Below are 16,561 nucleotides of genomic sequence, written 5' to 3'. Positions count from 1 at the left end.
AAAGCAACGCAGAACTCCGTTGCTTTTTTTTAAGCTGTCTCGCTATGTTAAACTCCTTTAACATAGCGACACAGTGTGTAAAAAGCAACGGAGATCTTGCGATCTCCGTTGCTTTAAAGTCTCACTATATTAAATGGGTTTAACATAGCGAGACAGCTTTAAAATAAGTAACGGAGATCTCCGTTGCTTATTTTAAAGCTGTCTCGCCATGTTAAACCCATTTAACATAGCGAGAAGTAAAAGCAACGGAAATCTTGCGTTCTCCGTTGCTTTTGCCCACAGCTCTGATGTACTGCGTAGGCATGCGCAGTACATCAGAACTGCCGCGGAATACAAGACAGCTGCGGAAGGGCAGCAAAGAGGCATCATACAATGCCATTATTTAAGAAAAGTAATTATTTATTTTCTTAAATAATGTCATTGTATAATAGCAATAACCCACTTCTGGGTGTGGGTAATGCGGGATTTAACCACGGTTGTCTTTGTTTGGTCCCTCGAGCTTCGCCCTCGGGACCAAACCACGCCAACCGTGGTTAAATCCCACATTACCCACACCCAGGCGTGGGTTATTGCTATATTATATTACACTCAACCGGAAAGACAGAACTCAGCTGTATTGGAATGGATTTAGACAAATAGCTATTAGACACATAACAGGACAAAGATTTGTAATGCATACTCAAAAATGAAACAAACATTTTGTTGAATTTTGGAACTTGCTAATGGATCATATCTTCAGATAATACCCACTGACTCCTACCAATATCTAATTATTAAAGAATAAAAAGTACAGTTTTGTACCTACCATAAATGTAGATGTCTGAATTGGATAGCATCTGCAGTCATAACAACCGGGGTTGTCCTGTCGTCAGGCAGCCCTTCAGTCGGCCGGATTCCAAAGTCCGGGTCCGGCTTCGGCTGATGTCGCACTTCACCCGACGTCATCTCTGTTGGTCTTCGGGTATAAAAGCATCAGCCGACGCCATTTTCTTCAGTGTTTCTTGCCCCAGATGCCAGAAGCCCTATAGAAGGCTAAAAATTTTGGATAGATGCCAATGTTTCCAAAAGATAGAGGTAAACACAAAAATAAGCATGTATGTACATAAATACAAACAAATACACCATGAAAGAAATCCCCGCACTAGCTAGCTATTAGAAGGGTAAACACCCTAGGAGTACCAGAGAGGCGGAGGAGGGAGGTAATCCTGACTGCAGATGCTATCCAATTCGGACATCTACATTTATGGTAGGTACAAAACTGTACTATGTCCTTCATGGATGCATCTGCAGTCATAACAACTGGGTAGAATACCATAGCCAACTAGGGAGGAGGATAAAAGTAGATTATGGTGTGTTTAGGATCCCTTGCAGAACAGCAGTGGCAAACCCTGCTCGGGATCTGGAATATAGAGGTAAATTATAATGCTTGGCAAATGTATGCACGGAGGTCCAAGTAGCCGCCTCAATAATGTCTTTGGTTGCCACTCCTCGTAAGAAGGCTGTGGTAGTGGCTGTTGCCCTTGTAGAATGAGGTCTTATGTTCTGTGGAATTGGTTTTCCATGGAAGGAGTAACAGAATCGTATGCAATTTCCTATCCATTTGGAGATTGTCTGTTTGGAAATAGCTTTTCCTTCCCTTCCTGTTGCATAGGCTACGAAAAGTTGGTCAGTCTTTCTGCTATTTTTGTTCTGTCCAAGTAGTAGCGTAGCTGTCTATGTACATCCAAGGTATGCAGTATTCTTTCCCCTCTGTTTTGTGGGTTGGGAAAGAAGGTAGGTAGGTGGATTGCCTGGTTTAAAGACACTCTGGATACCACCTTAGGCATAAATGTAGGATTAGTCCTCATGGATACTCTATCTTGGTGGAAGATTAGAAAGGGTTGCACTGCCATTAAGGCCTGTAGTTCTGAAACCCTCCTTGCTGAAGTAATTGCCAGTAGGAAAGCAGTTTTCCATGACAGGTGTTGTAGGTCTGCTGTTGCTGCTGGTTCAAAAGGTGATAGTGTCAATTTTTCTAGCACAAAGTTCAAGTCCCAAGCTGGCAATGGTGGTTTCCTTGGAGGTTTTACATTCTTGATTCCTCTGAGGAACTGCCTGAGCAAAGGGTGTGAAACAACAGGGGCATCAAGGCTGTATTCTGCAGAAATAGCTGATGCATGAATCTTGATGGAGGAGTAGGACAGGCCTGAATGAAGTAGTTCGCCAGATACTCCAGAATGTTAGGCATATCTATGTTTGATACATCTTTTCCTCTTTCAGAACTCCAAATGACAAACCTTTTCCATTTCCCAGCATAATTCCTTCTAGTTGAAGGCCTGCGTGCTTCAAGAATAATGTCCTTAACTCTTTGTGAAAGTTCTGTATTAGCAGCTGCTATGTGATGTTCCATGCAGTCAGTTGCAGCGTTTTTAGGTTTGGATGCATGGTGCTGAAGTTGTTCTGAGTTAGCATCAAAGGCATCAGGGTATTGGCCACATATTGTTCGAGACATGCTCCTCAGCAGTGGGTACCAATGCTGTCTTGGCCAGTTTGGAGCTATCAGGATTATCCTTGGACGTTCCTCCTTGATTTTTAGTAGTACTTTGTGTATCAAGGGAAGAGGTGGGAATGCATATGCTGTTAGGCCTTTCCAGCTGAAGGAGAGCGAGTCCACTTTCCATGCTAGTGGGTGGAATGTCCTTGTGCAGAATTTTTGAGCTGGTGATTGAGAGGTGATGCGAATAGATCTATCGGAGGCATTCCCCATTTCTTGAGATGGTCTTGAAGATATCCGGGTGCAGCTGCCATTCGTGGGCATCCGATGTGGTCCTGCTTAACATATCTGCTAGAGAGTTTTCTTTTCCTGGCACAAATATTGCCTGTAACTGGATGTTGTAGCTGAGTGCCAGGGTCCACAGCTCCAAAGTCATTCTGCATAGGGGGTAAGAATGAGTGCCTCCCTGTTTGTTGATGTACCACATGACTGTGGTGTTGTCTGTCCTTATCATCAAGTGGTCCTCCTTGAGAAATGGTCTGAACTTTTGGATTGCCAGTTTTACTGCCAGCATTTCTTTTAGGTTGATGTGCAGGTGAAGTTGGTCCTGTGTCCACAATCCTTGTACGCATTTGTCCAGCATATGCGGCCCCCATCCTAGGTCTGAAGCATCTGTTGTGATGGTCTGGCTTGCTTGACCCTTGCGAAAGGGCAGGCCTGGGTTTGACTGGCATGCCTGAGCCCACCATAGGAACTCCTGTTTTAAGCATGGTATTAGTGGGATTTCCGTTTCTAGGCTGTGTCTGTGTTGGGACCATAAATTCTTTAGGTACCACTGTAGTTTTCTCATATGTAGTCTGGCAAATGGAACCAAGATTATGCATGATGCCATGAAACCCAAGGCCTGCAGTACCCTTCTTGCTGTTAACTTGTTCAGTTTTGTTAGTGCCAAGAAGTAAAGAGGGAGTTCTTTTGTTTTTCTGTAGTTAGGAATGCCATTTGTCTTACTGTGTCCAATTCCGCTCCCAGGAAAGTCCTTGTCTGGGATGGTATCAGTCTTGACTTTTGTAAACTGACTGTGTATCCCAGTGCTTGAAGCAAGTAAATGACCCTTTGTAAATCTGTTGTCAGCTTGCTTTTGTTGTCTCCTTGTATCAGGCAGTCGTCCAGGTATGGATAAATTTGAATTCCCTGTAGTCTGCAATGGGCGATTACTGATGCCAGGCATTTTGTGAATACTCTGGGCAGTAGATAAGCCAAAGGGCAATGCTGAGAATTGATAGTGCTCTGATCCTGCAAGAAATCTGAGGTATCTTCTGCAGATTGGTCGAATGGGGACGTGCAGGTATGCCTCCTTGAGATCTAGAGTTACCAGCCAACACTCCTTGCCCAGCATGGGAAGAAGTTGCTGTAGGGTCAGCATTTTGAATTTTGGGACAATGATGTAAGTATTCAGGGTGGACAGGTCTAGAATTGGTCTCCAACTTTTTCCTTTCTTGGAACTAGGAATAGTCTGGAGTAGAACCCTTTCCTTGCTCTGCTGTTGGCACTTTCTCCACAGCTCTCATGTTTGCTAACTCCATTATCTGTTGTAGAGCCTCTGCCTTTTGATTTGGAGGTAGATTTGGCATTCCTCTTTTGTCTGGTAAAGTGTGGAAGTGGAACCGGTAACCTTGATCTATGGTTCGTAAAATCCACTTGTCCTTTGTTATGTGGTGCCAGTTTTTTTGAAAATAAGGTTAGCTTTCCGCCTAGAGGAGCTGCTATCTGTTCCCTGGTAGGCGGGTTTAGGATTAAGTCACTGTGGCTGTGTTGATGTAGTGGCAGGTGTTGAGTCTGTGCCTCTGTTGTTACCTTGCCACTGTCGTCCTCTGTAGGCACCTCCTCTGGATTGGTTTCTGCCTCTGGAACGTCTATTCCTGCCCCTTTGAGGTCTTGTGGAGTCAGGAAAGGACCAACTTTGGCAGGCCAGTTCCTGCTAAACCTTGGGGTTGAACCTGCAAGAAATCTTTAACTGTCTGGACTGATTTTGCCTTTTCTTCCATTTTCTTCATAACCTGCTGGGCAGGTGTACCAAACAAACTTGTTTTATCCATAGGAGCATCTAGCAATTTAGATTTAACATGATCCGGTAAAGCTTGCTCCTTTAGCCATGCATGCCTTCTAATTACAGTGCCAGTCATGGCTGATCTAAATGAAGCCTCCAGTGCATCATAGCCACATTTTAAAGAGTGGTTACTAACTTGCTGTATGTTATTTACCATTTCTAATACATATTTCTTATCAAGAGATTCATCAGTGGTTAGCTTTTAGTTAACTGATCAAGCATAAACTCTTGGTATTGTATCATGTGAAACTGACAGTTTAAAGCTCTAGCTGAGAGAGTGGCTGAAGTGTAAACCTTTTACCCCATCTGTCTAATGACCTTGCTTCCCTTTCAGAAGGAACAGGGTTTTAGCTGTGGTCGCGCTACTGCCTTGGGACCCTGGGAAATAGTTTCGGGTCTGCAAGAGGGGCCTTGTAAAGGTGGTGATGAGTATCTGGCACCCTGTAAAATCTGTCTGGTTTGGCAGGGGCTGGGGGTAAAGAATCTGGAGCGGAGCAGACATCATTGAAAGCATCATCCACCACAGAGAGAACAGGAGGTATAGCTAAGGGCCTGTGCTGTGGAAGGTGCAAAAGGTCCTAAGTCTTTTCCTGGAGTCTGAAAAATCCTGTTGCTGCCATTGGAACTGTTCTCGCATGGCATGCAAGGTTTCCCCAAAGGAGAATTCTTCTGGTGGGGAAGCAGCTGGAATGGATTCTTCAGCATCAGAATCTTCAAAATTGGAGAAAGGAGCCTCTGGCTGGTCAGTAATGTCTGATTCATCAGCAGAATCATCAGAGGACACTGGCTCATGGGGCTCTGCCCTAGGTCTCTTCTCTGGGGGCTGAGAGGCCCTGTCTGGGTGAGATTGAGATCCTCTAATTAATGAAATTAAATCTTCTGCCAAAGTAAGCATTTGAGAACTGGAAGAGGGCCTGGTTGAGGGGGGTTTAACAGGCACTGTTTTAGTAGTCTTGGCTGCTTTAGCCCTGGCGAAGGCCTTAATGGACATGGCTGCTGGAGGCCTAGCAGCACCACGTGCTGGGGTAGAGACATCCAAGGGGATGGTGTCTGATAAGTCAGTGGTAAGCACCGTAGTGGGTAAAATTTCTGAGGCCGATTCAAGAGTGTTAGCAGGGACCTCAGTTGTAGAGATAGATTCAGCTGTATTTTGATCAGTTTTCTCGGTTTCGGCCAAAACCGAGACACTCGCGGTTTGCTTAACCATGGTTTCGGCCGAAACCGCGGACCGCGAGTGTCGGTCTTTTTCTTTGCGTTTTTTGGCAGAATGCGTAGTCGGAGGATCCGACGGCATAATGTACGCAAAATCAGAACCGAAAAACTGTTCTGCAAACTCCGACCGACGCCTAAGCGTTCGTCGGTTGAAAGAAGCACAGGACGAACAGGCTGCTACGTCGTGGGCTGGGCCTAAGCAAGGCAGGCAGTAAGAGTGGAAATCTTTATGAGGTATTTGTTTCCCACAGGTTAAACAATTATTAACTTTTTCTGACATCGGCTGAGGCAAGAAAGAGTCCCCAACGGGGTACTTAGCTTTAGAAGTCTTCGAAGTAGTATTCGGTAGAAGTAATCTCTGGATCCGACCGACCGGCACTTGCGAACAGCTTCTGCTTGGCGCCACGCGGCAAGAAAGACTGAAGAAAATGGCGTCGGCTGATGCTTTTATACCCGAAGACCAACAGAGATGACGTCGGGTGAAGTGCGACATCAGCCGAAGCCGGACCCGGACTTTGGAATCCGGCCGACTGAAGGGCTGCCTGACGACAGGACAACCCCGGTTGTTATGACTGCAGATGCATCCATGAAGGACATCTGTATTCTTTCTCTACGCTCTGTCCCCCACAACTCTCCCCCTCCACCATTCACTTATAATCAATACAATTTTGGGCTACTTGTTATAACCAAGCCTAATTTTATACTTTCCCAACAGTAATCACTACACACCAAGTACACTTACAATGTCATCATATTGGTTGTGTTTTACTGGCAAGCAGTATATATGTATATAGTTTATTGAATGATTTAATATTTTTCTCAACTTTTTTGCATACCACATGTGATAACACCATCCTGTCCCTCTATTACATTTAATTGTATTTAACATTGTTATCTAGCTAATTTTGTTTTTTACTTTCTGATATGGTTGCTCTTGGTATTGAACTAAATGGACATGTCATTTAAGAAAAGTCAATAAAGAGATTGTAAAAAAAAAAAGAAAGAAATATAATTGACTATCAAGATGATTATTAACGCTGACCTATTTTTGACTTAACAGTCCTACCTCTTCACAGTAAGTTTTCAAACTAGTTTCGCTTACTTTCAGATTGGTGTCAAACTCCCTAAGCACAGTTTCCATTGCAACTACACATGAAATCAAAAAACAACAAAACTATTTAAACAATGTAGACTGCATTTTGTGCTTCTTTTAACAGGCTTGCATGCAAACACAAAATTAGTAACACTTACCCAAGAAAGGGGAGGATAAACAACACTGAACAATAAACTGTAAATAAGCGAGACAGCCACATGGCTGTATCCAGTTTATTCGCCAATAAAAACTGCTGCAAAAAGAAAAAGGGACAGCATCAAGCCAACATGAATTACACACGTGCTGAAACAGTTCATTATTACTGGTTGGTTAATAATTATTTATAAAATCTGATCATTACGAAAAAGCTAAAACAGATATGATACTCTACAGTCTGTATGAGTCTCTGTTGAAAAACTGTTCCTAACCTAATGTATCAGAGACTGCTAGGATTGCATTGAATGGAACGAAGATCACATCTGTTCCATTACATCCACCACTTGTTCTAGAAACATTTACAGTTTTGTAAAATATTAAATAAAATCTTCCTTAATACGTTTTACACCTGCCCCACAATTTTAGTTCTGAGTCAGTCTTTCCAAATACATCTTACACATGCCCCACAATCTTAGTCAAGGGTCTCACTAATATTCAAATTAAGAATTTCACTAATTTCCAGCTGCTACCTCCCTGGAAACTAGAATACCCAATATGTGCATAAAGGGATAAAAGCTCTCACTGTGACCCAAACCTCCCTGGCATGATTAAAAGTTTAGGTGCTAAAGAAGTTATCAGGGAGATGGAGTGGAGTGAAGAGGTGATGCCTGCTCATTTCACTCAATGGGGAGAGGCTGGGCATGCATGGCCAGGTTGCAAACTCAGTGCTGGAAGAACTGGTGGAAATGAGATCACAAAGAGCTGCCTGTGCGAAAGGGAAGTGGGGCTTTTGTCTCTCACTAAGACACATTATACATCAAACCATCTTGTGCCTATGGGCATGTGCTGTGGGAAGAAAAAAAAAGTTATGCACTCAACATAACATTCCATCTGTGTTTTCCATTTTCATTCTTCCTCAACTATTGGGGATGGATCCGAACCATCGGATCTGACTTGGCAGTTGTTAATGCTCACGACAGCCAAATCTCTCGAGCTACTCCATTACCCACAATGCACCTCACAAAATACCTCGGATCTTGTTTGCTGCTTACTAGAGAGTAAAAGATGAAAAAGGTTAATAGAAAAGCCATATCTAGAAATCATATGAAATAAAATAAGTATACAGGGATCCTGTAAACACTCGTTCCTCCAGAAGTCTGTTGGTGGGAGGGGAGTTGAGGAAGAATGAAAATGGACAACACAGATGGAACGTTAAGGTGAGTACATAACTTTCTTTATCTGATGATGTCAATTTTCATTCTGTCCTCAACTACTGTGACAGAGTCCCTACCTACCGGTTTCCAGGGTGGACTCAAGGAAGGATATTCCTGAGCACCATAGAAACAAATGATGCCCTATCTCTGGAGACCAGATCCAACTTGTAATGAGTGACAACTGTATGGGGAGTAGCACAAGTTGCTGCTGCACATGTATAATCCATGGACATTCTTGATGGAAAAACTGTGGAAGTAGCCCTGGATCTAGTGGACTGTGCTTTCAAGTAATATGGAAGAGTAATGACATGTTTAGTATAAATGAAGGATATGCAATTTGTCAACGCAATCTTAGAAACTGGTTTTCCCAAAGTTGGTTCAGAGAATGAGATAAAACAATTGGTCAGCTTTTCTGATTTTCTTGGTCCTATGCAAATAGAAGCGTAAATGTCTATGAACATCCAGTAAATGCAAGATATATTTCTCCTTTGTTGCTAACACTGAAGGAAAGAACACTGCCAGGTTAATAATTTGATTAATATTGGATTGTGACATCACTTTCGACAGAAAGGACAGATTAGTACGCAAGGTCACTATCTTTATGGAAAATTAATTTTGGAGGTTTAGAGAATAATGCTTGAATCTCAGAAATTCTTCTTGCAGAAGTAATGGCAACCAAGAAAATTGTTTTCCATGCAAGGTATTTTAGGTCACATGTAACCGCTGGTTCAAAAGGGGACTGTGTGAGAGACTGCAGCATCAGATTTAAATCACATGGAGGAGTAGGATCTTTAAAAGGAGGCCTTAGAAGGAGAGCAGCTTTTAAGAAAACCTTGCTCAACTTGTGAGGAGCTACAGAGAAGTCATTAAATCCAATGTGATAATTAGAAACTGCTGCCAGTTGCACTTTAATGGTTGAAGAACTAGCACCATTTAGAAATAAGTGTGATAGAAAGACCAAAATGCAGTTGATACTGAAAAGGGGTAAAAATTGTGCTGTTGTGCCCAAATAATAAACATTTTCCATTTATTGGAATAAGTGTTTCTTGTCGAGGGTTTACGGGAAGATAAAATTATATGGCAAACAGGTAAAGAGCATGGATTATCTGGCTATTAATGGAATTGGAGAAGCCAAGCAGTCAGCTTGAGGATTGGTATATCCGGATGTGTCATACCTGTCAGGTGAGACACGAGGTCCCGAGTCAGATCTAGGTTCCATGGTGGTTGAACCAGGTGAGGCCAAAGGCAGGGAAACCAAATCTGTCAAGGCCAATAGAGTGCAATGAGGACTACTTTGCTCTTCGACTTGGCAGCTTTCTGCAGAAATTTTGGGATCAATGGAATTGGTGGATAACCATAGAGAAGATCAAGGGGCCAATCGTGGAGTAGAGCATCCCTCGGTGACTTCCCTGTGGAGAAAATAGGGCAAAGTAGTTGCTGTACTTGATGTTTAGGGGACAGGCAGAGAGGTCACAGCAAGGCTGGCCCCATCGATGGAAAATCTCATCAGTCATTGCTTAGTTGAGGGACCATTTGTGGGGTAGAAGAATGCACCTGCACAGTTTATCTGCTATCACGGTGGATTCCCCCGGAATGTGCATTGCTAATAGAAAGTGGTTGGAAGAGATTGCCCACTGCCAGACCCTGAGAGCTTCTCGACAGAATGGGTAGGATTTGGTTCCCCCTCGTTTGATGTACCATACAACTGACATGTCTGTCTGAACTGAAATCGTCCCAGAGGGAAGAGCATCCCAAAATGCCTGCAACACAAAAAGCATTGCTAGCATCTTCAGGACATTTATGTGCAAATTGGCCTCCTTTGAGGATCAAGTGCCTTGGAATGTCTTTCTCAGATAATGCCCCTCACCCCACCCTATCTAGGAAGCATCAGTGGTCACTATGGCCTTGGGCTGCTAGGGAATGAAAGGACATCCTTTAAGTATTTGGTCGGATTGAATCCACCAACTCTGATCTCTTTTGCATGTCTATGTAATTCTTAGCTGGTTTAACATTGACTGATAAAGGACTGACCATTGAGAAGCCAGCATCCACTGAAGAATCCTCATGTAAAACCTGGCTAGTGGAATTAAAGTTATTGCTGTAGACATCAAGCTTACAGTCTAAAGGGCCAGTTGGGCTGAAATTGAGGTACACCATAATCGTCCTGACATGGGATCTTACTGTCTGAGCTCTGTGTAGTGGTAGAGAAGTGATGGCAGATTTTGTACTGAGAAGCGCTCTTATAAACTGCAATGCCTGGAATTGGCCGTAGTTGTGATTTGTTGTAGTTTATGGTTATCCCCAGAAGACTGCAAGTCTGGAACACATGACCTCTTGCGTGTATGAGCTGATGCCTGGTTGGAGTGGAAATGAAACAGACGTTCAGGGTAGGGAAACACCTAAAATCCCTGCAGTCTGAGGTGAGCTACTACTACTGCCATGCATTTGGTAAAACACCCTGGGGGCCATGATGAGTCCGAAGGGCAGTACTCTGAATTAGAAATGACAGTCTCCCAGCCAGAAGTGTAGGCACTTTCTGGATCGCCTGTTCATTTTTATATGCTAATAAGCGTCCTGAAGATCTATAGAGCCCATCCAGTTGTCCTTGTCCAGAAAGGGTAGAATGGACTGAACTGTGACCATCTAGAATTTGGTCTGCTGAACTGATTTGCTTAGGCTGGTGAGATCCAAAATGATCTGAACTGATTTGCTTAGGCTGGTGAGATCCAAAATGATCTCCAGTCCATTCTGGATCCCATTTGGCCTGGTGTGACCTCATGGATGACTTTTTTCAAGCAGCTTTTGAATTTGAATTGCTGCTTGATCCCTCTGACTGTGTTGAACGTCCAGGATTTTTCTTGGAATTGGAGATGGAAAGGAAAAGGGTATTCTATAACTTCTGGAAATAATCCTATGCACTAAGTCTAGCCAGGCTCCCTGGTGCAGGGATAAACACCCACAGACTGTCTCCAGAGGAGGACAGTCGGGCCTCCATTCAGGAGCGCGGATAGGGTTTGTCAAAGAAAGATTCTCACAAAACCTGGTTTTGCAGGCCACCTCTGCCACGAGAATGTAGTCGTCCATTGCAGTTCTCTACTCTGCATTGGGGGGAACCTCCTCCACGTGTCTTCAAAAGGACCTTGAGACAAACCACATCTTCCGGCTACTGCAGTGATTCCTGGAATAGGATCTTCATGGAGACGAAAAAACATACACCCACGGCAGACAAAGTCTTTCCATCCTTCTCACACCTGGACAGTGTTTCCTTTACTTTAGGGTCAAACAGTGTAGTTCCATCAAAAGGAGCACTGATGAAAGTGGACTTAAATGGCTCTGCAAAGGTGCACAACCACATTCAGTACAGTCTCCTCATGGAAATGCCAGAACCTGCTGCTCTTGAGGTTCCTTCCATTATGCTGGAAATTAACCTCATAGAAGAGCTGGATATAGATTGTAGGGTTGCCAAATGAGACGTTACAGAATCTTGAACCTCTTCAGAAATGGCTCCTGAGAGAGTACTTGACAACTCTTTAGTCAAATCTCTCTGGAATCCAATAAAGTGTGCCAAATAGTTCAGTGACCTTAGTGCAAAGGTTGCTGAAGCAAAGACACACTTGCCTAATCTGTCCATAGCCCATGACTCCCTGTTGGGGTGATGGACAGTGAAACTCTCGGCAGCGAGCTCTTTCTTTGTGGTCACCACTATGACCATGGCATCAACTAGAACCCATTTCCCCCAGAACTGTCTGTCTTTAGGTGGTGTCATTATCATGTCTGGTCTCCAAGGTATGGGTTCTGTGGAGTCAGGTTACTTCCAAACCTGCCAAGAGATCGTATCAATGAGCTCATTGGCGGGCGGAGTCACCCAGGGGTAGAGGGTCCAGTACCAAAGGCTTCCATGAGAACAGATTCCTCGGACATAGGGATGGAGGGAGTCCAGCCACCTGTTTAAGAATTATAAGATGTCTCCAAATGAGACATCTTCATGAGATGACCGTGGTGACCCCTTTGCCTTCATCGAAATCTGTGCCTTCAGTGAAAGACTCCTGTGGGGAGTCTACGTGCTTCCTTTAACATGCCCTCTTCCTGGGCACTTCCTCAGTGGGATTCTCTGGGGAGGTACCATAAGAGGAATTCAGAATTCCCTGAGACGGAACTTGGGTCTTTGGTACTGAATACCCCTGTGGAGAGAAGTGGAGAGGCTCCTGACGCCGAGACAAAAAATAGAATATGTCTAGAATCAGAGGGGGAAGGCTCAGTCAGATCTGCCGAGGCAGAGAAAACTCTTTGCAGCCTCAAAGCAGAGCTCGAAGGAGCAGAAGCGGTGGGTTCTGATCGGAGAAGGCAAGCTTCAGAATCGTTGCCCCCCTCTGCTCTGATGGCAATACCCCCGAGGTGGAAGCTAGAGCCGAACTGTCCAGAGCCAAGGCTCCAAAGTGCAGAGATGGCTCTGAAAACTTTGGAGTTCAATGCTGCACCCTAGATCCAACAGGCAAATTTCGGCTCCGAGAGCTTTCTGGATCTGAGTGGACCGGAGGTCTCAGAGAGGATCTTGGATTGCATGATCTGGAAATAGTTGGCTACAAGACTGATGGATCCAGACAGCTAGGATCCTGGGACTCTGAAGAAGCAGAAGGTGTCAGAGGAGGAATTTGCACAGGGGGGTATTGTGGAAGGACAGATAACCTGACCCAGAGAGGTAGGGCACAGAGGGAAAAAACATGCCCCTGCGCCTACAGGATCTTCCTCACCACTCTCTCCACATATTCTGTGAGGCTTCTGGGAGAACTAGTACAGTGAATGGAATGAGATACCGGTCTTTGTAGAAAGGGTGATGGGAGCCTGTCAGGAACTGGATCCAAGGACGAGCAGTATCTGGTGCATGGAAGTAAAGGTATCTCAATAACTTCTGTTGTTGTCGGACCAGATACGGTAGAATCTGATGGTTTAACATGTTTCTGATGCAATTTTGTCAGGGTCAGATCCTGTAGTATTCAGACTGTTTGCTCCGATGAGTATACAATTTGTATGCTTCTGCACTCTCAATTTTTTCAGATCCAGGGTTGAGACCAGGTTCTTTTGACTTCTCTTTCTTGAAGATTTTGAAGAAGAAGATTTAGAAAAAAGAAGATTTAGAAAAAGAAGGTCTAGGTTGAGATGACTCCGATATGGCTTCACTAAAGGATGAAGGAATGACACCTTTCAAAATTAACTTGTTCTTACATTCTGTAAGAGCACGGGGGTTGAAACAGTGGGAAACTGACCAATCCTCTTGTAAATGAGTAGAGCCCAGCCAATAAACACAAAGCGTGTGGGCATTAGAAACTGGCAATTTATGTCCACACAATACATTTTTTTAAACCCAGCAAGACTGTCAATCATAATGAGCAATGAACAATAACAGCACCAACAACAACTGTAAGTCACAGAAATCACGCAGAGAAAAAAATAAGTACGATAAACAAAGTTTTTTTTTTTGTTTAATTAGCAAGAAGAGAAGATGAGGAAATAGCAGAAATGGTAAAAGAAAGGCTATGACAGATCATAAGGAAGGAGACATAATAATGACAGTATCTGAAAATGACCAAATACTATAGAAATATAGTAATATGACAAGGAGAGATTGAAGATTATTAAATTAGCAATTCGAGAGAGAAAAAACAGTCAAACTACAAAAGATTTAACTTATCTAAGTCGTACAGCTCAAGACAGATGATAGACCGTGTCTGTTAGCTTGAAGCAGCAAATGAGATCTGAGGTATCTGGAGGAGGTGCACTGTGGGTAAGACAAAAGCCTGAGAGATTTGGTTGCTGCAAGCTTTAGCAACAGCCAAGCTGGATCAGACAGTTCGGATCTGAATCCAATAGGTGAGGATAGAATGAAAACTGACATCAGATCAATATTTTAAAAAGTGCGACAGCTGCTTGGACGACGCATGTGCTGATATCAGTTATTGCCTGATTTAGCAATGACAGTCACAGTGATTGGAGAGATGCTCAGCACATACAGGTGGCCACAAAAAAATCAAAATTTGTTCTGAGCAAAAGAAAAAAATTATCCGACTTTCTAAAAGTCTGTCTTAATACAGCAGTTTCATAAATGCCTAGTACATTCTCAGGAGGAGCCACAGTACATAAATTTTCACACACAAACTCTCAGATCAGACAGTAAGAAGGCAATTGAACTGTTTGATCAAGAGCAATATCCACAAAAGTTATGGTATAAAGGAACGATCATTAGAAATTAAATCCCTGTCTGTCTTTAAGAAGAAATGTAAAAGATTCAGAGGATGAAAGAGACTAAACAATTCAAAAAAATAAAACCTTCTGTCCACAGGGAAAATTGCTAGTGAACTACCTTCCAAGTCCAAAACTTCAAATTAACTGAATACCCAGCTTCAAGAGAATTCTTACTAAAGAATTACAAAACAAAATGTAGATCAAGTTCTTCTGGGAAGTACCAGATAATTAAGATCATAATAAGCAAATTAAACTAAAGTTATGTGATTATCGTAATTAGAGATCCTGGTTGTCCATCTCCATCCATCTCGACAGGTTGAGCTATCTGCCTCGAGGTGGAGTCGAACCAGCAGATTTTTCACCAGTGCTAGGGCTCTCCCTATCCCATTATACTATACGAGGGATATTTTCAGAACAAGTCTGCCCTGGTGAAAAGCAGAAAAATTCCCCCTCTTTCTAAGTAATAAAAAAGAAGTTATGTTCTTACCATAACGTTCCATGTTTGTTGTCCTTTACCTCGCCTTCCTCCTTTCTGGTTGGGTTTGGAGACTATCTCGGCTCCGACTTGCCCACTTCTAAAGCTCGAAGAGTCCTTACTGCCTCGAGGCTACCCCCCTTATCACAGCATGCTTAGCGGTAGCTACCCAAATCTCATTTGTGACAACTAACCACTAGACAGCAGAAATATAAATTACCAGATAATGGAAGAAAGAAAATAATACTTCTTCCTTGCACCAAAAAAACAGAACAATGGTGACAAGGACTATAGTAACAGCTGAAAAGCAAAGGAAACTCAGCCAAAACAGACAAAAAAGGGAATTCCTCTCAATCATCCAGGATGGGGGAAGGAGGGAGGGAAGCAAGAAGGAAGGCGAGATAAAGGACAACAAAGATGGAACGTTATGGTAAGAACAGAACTTCTTTATATGTTGTCCATCTCGTCTTCCTTCTTTCTGGTTGGGACAGCGTCCCCAGCACTTAAATCCTGGGTGGCTCATTGGAAAAGAGACTTCAGAACCACGGAACCACAGGATGCCCTGTTCCGAGAGGCCATATTCACTTTGCAATGAGTAATGAAGGTATGGGGAGTAGCCCATGTTGCTGCTGCACAAATAGTATCTAATGGAAGCTTAGCTTGAAAAGCTATGGAGGTAGCCAAGGACCTAGTAGAATGTCCCCTTACCTTTCCCGGGACAGACATATCCCGAGACTCATAAGCATAAGTAATAGTATTGGACAGCCATTTTGACAAGGTCACTTTGGAAACTGGTGAGCTTTGTTTACTCTGTGAGAAGGATACAAACAGCTGATCTGATTTTCTGATGTCCTTGGTTCTTTGAAGATAAAATCGTAACAGCCTGTGGACATCCAACTGATGTAACATACTCTGCCTTGTTGCCATAATTTGGGAAGAAAACAGGAAGTTCGAATGACTGATTCAAATTATACTCTGAACAGACTTTCGGTAAAAAGGAAGGATTAGTTCTAAGAGCTACCCTATCCTTGTGAAAGATCATGTAAGGCGGGCAGATGGAAAGTGCCTGTAGCTCAGAAACCCTCCTAGCTGATGTAACAGCAATCAAGAAGAGGGTCTTCCATGATCAGAACTTTAAAGGACAAGAAGCGGCTGGTTCAAAGGGAGGGAGGATCAGAGCCGCTAGTACTAAATTTAAATCACAAGGATGGAGAGGTACTCGGATAGGAGGCCTTAATAGGGTAGCACCTTTCAAAAAGGCCCTACATAGCTTATGAAACATGGCGTTAGAACCTAGAAGGCCCACATGAAAATTAGAAATAGCAGCCAGTTGAACTCGAATCATAGCAGCCGCTGCTCATTTCTCAAAGGTTTCTGTCAAGAAGTCCAAGATTTTTGAAATTGGAGCTGTAAAGGGATCAATGTCATTTTGTTCAGCCCAGAAGGAGAACCTCTTCCATTTACTAGCGTAAAGTTTCCTAGTAGTTGGTTTATGAGAAGAGACTAAAATATGTTGAACCACAGATGAGATATCCGGGAGCCTGGCTAGGACTGGAAGTGGAGGAACCAAGCTGTCAGCTTGAGAGTTTGA

At 43.3% G+C, this 16,561-nt stretch overlaps 1 protein-coding gene across 2 annotated transcripts in view; it reads right to left on the bottom strand.

Annotated features, from left to right (window-relative positions):
- Positions 1-16,561, bottom strand: part of TMEM33 (transmembrane protein 33) — a 943,213-nt gene that overhangs the window by 788,348 nt on the left and 138,304 nt on the right. Inside the window, exon 2 of one of the 2 annotated variants that reach the window (XM_044061509.1) lies at positions 7,044-7,138. In XM_044061509.1, coding sequence (XP_043917444.1) covers positions 7,044-7,138 — 95 coding nt within the window. The remainder of the gene's footprint in view (positions 1-7,043; positions 7,139-16,561) is intronic. The other variant, XM_044061510.1, reaches the window with a different exon arrangement.

Source organism: Protopterus annectens, chromosome 2.part0 (assembly GCF_019279795.1).
Source record: "Protopterus annectens isolate FY-2018-M chromosome 2.part0, PAN1.0, whole genome shotgun sequence".
Classification (NCBI taxonomy): Eukaryota; Metazoa; Chordata; order Ceratodontiformes; family Protopteridae; genus Protopterus; species Protopterus annectens.
This window is presented reverse-complemented; position numbering and strand designations above follow the sequence as displayed.